Genomic DNA, 9,180 nt, shown 5'->3' with positions numbered 1-9,180 from the left:
AAATAAGAAAGTAAACTTAAAAAACTGTGATGTCTATTTTACGGACATCTTTATGTCCAACGTAAAATTAGTCATTTATGACAAATTTTATAGTGTCTAGTAAAATGATATATTTTACATGGATTAAAGATAAGTTAATTTCATAATAAGTTGGGTGAAAATCTCTTTTTACAAGGCGGTATTATGAGATTGCGTTAAGCTTAGACTTTATTTTTAACATGATATCAGAGTTACTATTAAACAAAAAAAACATATCCTAGTGAAATTTTTTAGATATTCTCTTCCAAATAATTTCGTAATATATAAGTGGAGTGCAAATCTCATCTTACAAACATATTATATATATATATAATATATATATATATATATATATATATAATATTATATATATAAAGAGATTCTTTCTTTTGTGTCCACCTTTCATAATGTCAATTCTACCATTTACAATATAATTATTTATTAAATTTTTTAAAATTAACGGTTATTTTTACCCATTTTCTATAAAATTGTTTATCTTTTTTTTATTCATTAACAATTAATTTCTCTATTCATTTCACTTTATTTAAATATAAATTTATTTTATATATTAACTTAATAACATTACACTATTATCACCTACTAACATATTAACAATCGTTCATAATTAAAAGATGCGTACACACAGAGGTGATAACCCTGATTGTACGCTAGTATATATAAATGTTATACTCATCCCACCAAAATATACCAAAATATTAGTACCGTGAGCAAAATTAAAATTATAATCAATAGAATATTTGATTATTAAATGACAAAGTTATTTAAATGTTCTTATTATAATTCATAAAAATAAGATGGAAAGTAGATTTTACTTATAAGTAATCTGGTAAAAAATATACTTATGTTCATTGAACCAACATATACTTTACAATTTATTTCTATCTAATTACTACTACATGTAAACATCTAGGCATTAATTTATAATTTATAACAAATTAACATCATAAAATTATGAAAAAAAAAGTTTTCGAAGAAAGAAAAAGAGAAAGTAAAAAGTAAAAAGCTCACACAGGAAAAAAGTTAAATAAAAAAAAAGAGCGTTAAGTAGTGTCTTTAGATATTTATTAAGACATTAAAAGTATTTTTTAACAATAATAAAAATATTATATTTGTACTTTGATTTATAATATATTTTATTTTGAACTTTAATGACTTTTATTTATTAATTAATTAATCGAATCTTAAAAATAGAAATACTCATAAAAAACTTTATCTTATTCTATGAAAAGTGATAATGGTGTTCTTAAGTTAAATTTAGAGATCACAAATAAAAATTAAATATTTTGTTTACTTTTTCAAAACTATTGTTTCTTTAAAATCTTAAGTTTTTTAACTTTTTTTATATATATTTTGAATATATATATATATATATATATATATATATATATATATATATATATATATATATATATATATATATATATATATATAATCTAAATAAAAGTAAACATTGCAAAATTATCTTAAAAAGTTATATGAAACGGTAAAATTTAGAGAAACTAAATTAAAACCTCATAAAATAAATCTCATAATAAGTGATTATCACGCGGTAATAACTACATAAAAAATGTAAATACATATGTGATAATTCTACAAAATTATCTAGAATAATATTATATATATATATATGTATATATATAATATTTTAAAATTCTAATATAAAATGAATTTTGTATATATTTAAGATATTTTAATTAGTAATAAATTATAATATGATAATATGTAGATGTTATCAAGTACAAGATTTTGTTTTATTCTAATATCTGCATTATGTTATTATAATTTGAGTAAAAAGAAAATAAATAATGATAACATTGTATAAGAGATAAGAAGAAAATTTTCACAAAGAAAGAAACGTTTGTTTTCCTTTTTCTCAATAAAATGAAAATACATTCGTTCCGTTATATAAAGTACTTTCTCCCTAATCAAGTTTAGTGTCAAAGAAAAACACGTTTGGAAAGTAGAAGATTCATGGGAAGAAAGTGACCCTTTTACAATAAGAAAGCAACTTTCCCTAAATTCTCCTAACTTTTGATCACCCCAAGGTAGAACAAACCCAATAAAAGTACCAACACCACCCACACACATCTACCATTCCATTTCATTTCATTTTCACTCACTCTTGTATGCTACTTATTTTTCTGCATCATAACATTTAGCCATAATTTTTTTAATTAAAATTGAATTTACATTTTAATAACTCATGTAATAAAATCTATTTGATATATAGAAAAATTATTCTAGTTATCAGAATTTTAAAATTAAGATAGCATTAGTTTATTATTTAAAAATAATGTTCAAAAGAATATTGTTTGTTGAAAATGTTTTTTCTCGTGAAATTAATATCCCTATTTTGTGGTGTTTTTATTGTTAATAGCACTTTTCTTGGGTACAGTACTAATGTAGAAAAGAGTTTTTACAACTATTGTTTTTACTATTATATATCGATTCTACAATTAAGGTATATATGGACGAAGTAAAAAAGGTGTGATTTTTTACCTCTATTATCAATCAATGCATAAACTTCAATCTTAGGCTCCGGTTCTAGAGAATCGAAGCATAAAACCATTAAAAATAAAGAAAAAAAAGGAATAGTAAGAACTTTTGAATGTGAAAGCTGAGCAACAATGGAGATGGAGGAGGATGTGATGTTGGATGTGTTTGGAGAGTTAATCAACTACAATGCAACGGTACCTGGACACTAATGGCATCATAAACTCAAACTTTACAATTCTAACTTTATAATAGTCATTGTAACTAGCCTAAGTCAGTTTTAAATTTAACTTTTAATGTGAATTCTAAATGTCTAACTTATGAATTTTAGGTCTTGTTATTGCTTGTACAATTTCACTTGAGGAATGGGTCCAACTTGTGAATTTTAGTGTTGTGAAAGTTCATACAATTAGGAACCAGTCCAATTACAAAGCAGTTGGAAGAAACTTTCACTTGCATCTCAACGTGACCTGTATCTGCCTGAGATAAATGAAGAAGCTTGTAAAGCAAGTTGGATTTGGCTACACCTCAACATGACCAATATGTGAAATGAACTTGACTTGAATTAACATGAATTTGAACTTTCATAGGACTTGAAAAAAGCTTGTAAGGGAAGCTTGAAGTTCTCAACGTAACTTGGACTTGGCTAGACTTGAAGTTGCAACCTACTACAAGCTATTAAAAACTTCATTGGACATATTCTCAAGCTTACACTAACCTGCACCAATCTGTAAAGGGAATGAGTTAGCCTGGATTACCCGCCACTTGGAGAAGTTGTGAACCAGTTTAGCTAGAACAATTTGAACATTAATCTGATTTGTAGTTGGGAGTTGTACACACTTTTTCTAGTTAATAGGTTTCCTTCTTAGGTTAGACTATAAAGAGCTTAAGTTAGAAAATTATAAAGATTTTAAAATTTTAAACTTTCATTCTACATAATTTTAGCTTTCTCGGGTTAGTTTCTATGAAATTCAAGGTGGTCTTGACTACAAAGTGAGCTAGGTAACTTGTTCTTCAAATTTTCTTGCTTTTTTATAATAATTTTACTAGAGTGCAAGGTTGTATTGACTATAAAGTGAGTTGGACAATTAAGTTCTTTAGAATTTAGCGTAATTGCAAATTTTACCAATTCAATTTTTTTTTTTTTGCATTTACAATTTTGTCTTTACTTTCTTGCACATTTAGATTTGATGTCTTTTACAGTACTTTCTCCTCTCATGAGAATTCATTTTTCTAGTGATGTGCATTTGATTTCTACTTTGTAACTTACTAACTTCAGTTATGGATTCATGTTAAGGTTTAGTGAGTACAAACTGACCACCTACCAAGGAATCATAAATGATCCTTGGTGATCAAAAATAGAACCATATGAACATTATTGGAGAGTGTTTTCTGGAGACAATTTTATATTCTTTCTTTAATGCTTTTCTTTACAATTTATAATTCTACATTTGATTTCAATTTCAACACTTACTTTCTAAGTTGTTTTTACTTTCAACAATGTAATTTAATTATTTGAAACTTGTTAACATTTAAATTTCAATTCTATTGTTTTATTTTACAGCTTTCACATTTAAGTTCGTTAGTTTCGCACCAACTTTTTGACGTTGGTTTGTATATTGATTTTTTATCTTTGATTTTTAACTTGAGTTTTGATTATTTTATGATTGTTTCTACATTAGATTCATGTCTCTGAATTCAATTCTGGGATTAGTTTCCAATTTTTAATTCTTACTAGTTGAGTCATTTTATTTTTAATTAGTAGTTTTCTGAATTTTAGAAATTTAATTATGTAGTGGTTCTTTTTGTAAATTCCTTGTTTTAAAGTTCAATTAGCATTGTTATAGATCAACCTGCAAGTTCAAATCATGTTTCCACTCATTGCATTACATATGAATTGAATACGCATAACAGAAACACATTATTATGCATTTGTTGAAATGCTAATAAACCAGTTTGCTGTCAAATGTACCAAACTTGGTTTTCAAGGGTGATTTTATGAATTTTAGATTGTTAGACAATTCTGCATGCATAACATAAGTAATTTTAGGTATCTAAATATGTTCCGAGCATTAATTATGCACAAATCACACTTTTAGGTCACTGTGGCATTTTGTCAAACACTTGTTTTATATAAGGGTTTCTTGTAAAACCTAAACAAATGTAAGTGTTGTCCCTTTTCATGTATACGTAATTATTAAAACCTTTGAAATGTTTTAATTATCATTATTAGTATTTAATTTTTGGTATAATTACTCGTATAGTACCCAATTTGGGGCTAGTGTGTCAAATAGGTACCCGATTTTAAAAAAGTGTCAATTGCATTCCAACTTTTGAAAATTACTTCAATTAGGTTCCTTTCAAACAGATTGATTAACGCCGTTAGTCAACGTGCCACTTTTTTTAAATTTTTAATTTTTTTTTTAAAGTCATATGTCAAGTCCCTGTGTGTGACACGTGGCATTGTAATGCCACGTGTCAGTGTCACTGTCAGATGTCATTTTGTTGATTTCGATTTAGTCTCCATATATGTCTTTTTGTTTCAATTTAGTACCTAAGTATGTGTATCTGATTCAATTTTGTCCTAGTTTTTTTTTAATAATTAAAATATTTTTGTAATCCATTTTTTATAAGATTAAAAATAATTAAGTATAAATTTTTTACAAAATTAAGTACTAATATTTATAATGTTTCTCTCAATTTCATACCAAATTTATTATTTGTATAAATGTTATACTAATATATTTTATTAAAAACGACTTTTTAACATATTACTTTATTGGTATGAATGTTATACTAATTTTTTTTATTAAAAATGACTTAATAAAATTACTCTTACCACTAAATTTTAATATAAATATCAAATACTTAATTTTTGTAAAACTTTTATACTTAATTACTTTTAATTTTATAAAAGAATATTTTAATTATTAAAATATATTAGGTCAAAATTGAATCAAATACACATAAGTAGGTACTAAATTGAAACGAACAAACATAAATGAAGACTAAATCGAAATCAACACAATGACATCTGATAGTGATAATGACACGTGGCATTGCAATGCCATGTGACACTGACAATGCCACGTGTCACACACATGGACTTGACACGTGGCATTTTTAATTTTTTTTAAAAAATTAAAAATAAAAAAAATAAAAAAAATCACATATTAACATGTGGCACGTTGACTAACGATGTTAGTCAACTCTGTCCGAAAGGGACCTAATTGAAGCAATTTTCAAAAGTTGAGATGCAATTGACACTTTTTTAAAATCGGATACTTATTTGACACACTAGCCCCAAACTGGGTACCATACGGGTAATTAAACCTTAATTTTTTTAATATATATATATATATATATATATATATATATATATATATATATATATATATAATGAAGTTATATTAAAAATATGTTCGGAGATGTCTTGAAGGGACAAAGCCCAAACACATATTCAGATCGAAAGTAGTTTTGAAATAAAAAAAGTGTTGTTTCTGATTAAAATTATTTGTTAGCACAAAAATGATATGTAGATTTTGATTATTGTAATATAAAACTCTTTAAAATATGTAAATTCTTGTATAAGGGGTACCTCAAGTTACCCTATCGCTTATATATTTTTTGCCAATAAAAAAAGACCAACTATAATTCCAAGACCTACTTAATTTCAGATAAACAACTTGGTCCCGAAACATGATATAGGTAGGATACCTAATTACAATATTATGAATAAAGTATTATTATAAAAAAAAATCGGGTCAACTAAGATAATAGATAAATTTCTATTTGGTAATTAAGTGAAGAAATATATTCCAGAAGAAAGAGAAAAACTAAAAAAAATAAATTTAAATGTTTTTGGATTTTTATGATTTATTATATTTAATATTCATACATGAACTTAATTCATTTGAATTTAACACACTAATTAATATATATGTGTATATATAATATTTATTAAATAGTTTTTTTTCCATTACAATAATATTATCTTATTATATATCTTATAAATTTATACAAATATTCTTTTTTTTTAGTATTTACCAATGTTAGTAAGCATTTTATTTTATATTTTAATGAATAATTTTCATCGAACATATTTACGAAGATTGGGTGAAAAAAAGGTGTTGCGGGAGTGGTTTACTTAATATGTATGTAGCATAATAAAGTAAGATATTATGATTAAAAGATTTAGTAAAGGAAAGAAAGAAATATAAATAGGCATGTTGTTTTAAAATGACAGCATGATTTGAAGGAAACTTCGTGGAAGCTACCAAGAGTGAGGAATGGCCCTCTCATGGCGCCTCCATTTAATCCCACCACCTTCCCCACTCTTTCCCCTCAACCCCCATCCTTTACTTTTCTCTTCCTCTTCATCTTTCACATTCTTCATTCTCTTCTTCACTTCTTCTTCTTCTTCTCCATTCTCTTCAACCACCAATAATGAAGCTCATTAGCATCAACCCCAAAAACCTCAAACTCAGTCCCAAACACCTCTTTCGCTCCAAAAAGGACCGATCTTTATCCCGATCCGACCCACCCTCTTTCGGATCCTCCTCCTCCGATGACTCCACCCACAAGCCCGCCGCACCCAGCGCCGCCGGCTCTCTCACTCCCACCAGCGTCCTCCCCGGCGTCTCCGGCGACTGGTCCGACGTCACTGTCGACGTTCGGTGGGACCTCGCCCAGGCCTTCCGCCTAATCGACCGAGACAACGACGGCGTCGTTTCGCGCCAGGACCTCGAGGCAATCCTCACGCGCCTAGGCGCGTCCGACGTCGCGCTCATGCTCAGCGAAGTCGACGGCGGCGCCGGAGGCTGCATCACAGTGGAGGCCCTCATGAACCACATCGGGTCGGGTCCAGAGTCCGGGTCGGATCCGGAGGAACTTAAGGAGGCCTTCGCGGTGTTCGACACAGATCGCGACGGGAGGATCTCGGCGGAGGAGTTGCTTCGGGTGTTCAGAGCGATCGGCGACGAGCGGTGCACGTTAGAGGAGTGCCGGCGCATGATAGAGGGTGTGGACAGGAACGGGGATGGATTCGTGTGCTTCGAGGACTTTTCTCGTATGATGGAACTGCATCGGTGATGGTTGTGATTGTGATGATGGACATGTCAGATGATGATGATCATATCATGTTATTAAAAAAAAATGAAAATATATATAAGAACGAAGGCAACTTCTTCAATTTTTTTTTTTTTAAATCCTTTATTCTTGTTTGTTGTTTTATTATTTTTATTATTTGGGTGTATAATTAATAATTTTTTTTAAAGGCAAAAGTGCGATCCACTCGGAAGAGTTTAATGTGGAATATCAATATTATACGTGGCTTAAGCTCATAAACTTGTGGAATAATATATGGCACATTGATTGGATGCTTGCAACATATACCCTAATTAGTGTGGAATGGAATAATGTCTGTTTCTTTCGTAAGATTATCAAATTTGATTATGAAAGATAGTGAGATTAGAATTACATATTTTAATTATACTATATAATTTATACTTAGATGCTAGTGAGAAACAAGGGTTAAGCTAAATCTACAACTTAATTAAAGTATAAACTGTAATTAAAGTATAAACTATTCTGACTGTTACGTTGAACTTTTAAAACGTAAATTTCTTCTAAAACATTTTTTTAAAATATTAAGTGCTTTTAGTAGTGTTAGTCACGATTTTTTCTTTCATGGATTTTCCTAATTCATTAAACCAAAAACTAGAACTGTTGGTGATATTGGTATTATAACTTGTGGAAAGGAAACCACTACAAAATGCAATACTTTTTTGAGTTAAATAGTAGGGGAAAAAACCATGTTCAACGTGATTTATTTTTTCCTAAATGAAGCTCTCGCCAAGTCTAATTGTTTTGGTATGAACAGTGTGAACATAAAGAAAAGAGAGGACGACCCTTGTTTATTTGAAGGGACGTGACATTGAATTTGATTTGTTTGAAGTTAGACCTTTTGGTTTTATGATTTTACCTTTATTTTTTATATTTCTATTTCAATGTCGACCGAGAACTACTGTTTTTCTTTCAGCTTGTTTCATTTTCGTGCTGCTAGGTTCATGAGTTCCTTTCTTGCTCCAAGAATCTTGCTTCTTTTTTCAACAATATTTGAAGTGGTTTAGTTTGATCGAGAAGGTGTTCTTGTATTATTGTTTGATATGTGTATGTCTGAAATGTTCTTAAATTATTGCATTGTTGAAAGGTGTAGCAAGATATTATATTCAAGTCACAATCCATAATCCATAATGTCAATGACTATAATGACTATAATCAATTATGTTTAAAATTTCAATACATAATTTAAATTATGTAATGTATAATTAATTGATTGCATTATATGGTTTTTTTAAAGTAAATAATGTCATACCTCGAGCAATGTTGTAACATTATTCACATGAGACTGCATGTATTTATTAGCTTATATAAACAGGAATTAAGTTTACAAATTCTGTACATAATTAAACATAATGTAAAGAGTCAAATTCTTTCATTTTTTTTTTCATCAATGGGTAGAAACGATTATTAGACACTAATAATGTATTGAATACAATAATTAAATTTGAAAAAAAAAATTAGTTCAATCCACAATAATCTATGTGCAATCTTATATTTTCAACAAGAGTATACTTTATTTGCACT

The 9,180-nt window shown here is 28.2% G+C and overlaps 1 protein-coding gene across 1 annotated transcript; it reads left to right on the top strand.

The window, feature by feature from the left end:
• Positions 1 to 6,805: 6,805 nt before the first annotated feature.
• LOC114178180 (putative calcium-binding protein CML35) lies at positions 6,806 to 7,923 on the top strand. The gene has a single exon (XM_028063972.2). It carries the CDS (start codon positions 6,979 to 6,981, stop codon positions 7,621 to 7,623), a length of 645 nt encoding a protein of 214 aa, XP_027919773.1. The 5' UTR covers positions 6,806 to 6,978; the 3' UTR covers positions 7,624 to 7,923.
• Positions 7,924 to 9,180: the final 1,257 nt, after the last annotated feature.

The sequence above is a fragment of the Vigna unguiculata genome, chromosome 1 (assembly GCF_037176805.1).
Source record: "Vigna unguiculata cultivar grain cowpea cultivar isolate G323 ecotype 2 chromosome 1, ASM3717680v1, whole genome shotgun sequence".
NCBI lineage: Eukaryota > Viridiplantae > Streptophyta > Magnoliopsida > Fabales > Fabaceae > Vigna > Vigna unguiculata.
The sequence above is the reverse complement of the archived record's forward strand: the minus strand, read 5'-3'. Positions and strand labels throughout refer to the sequence as shown.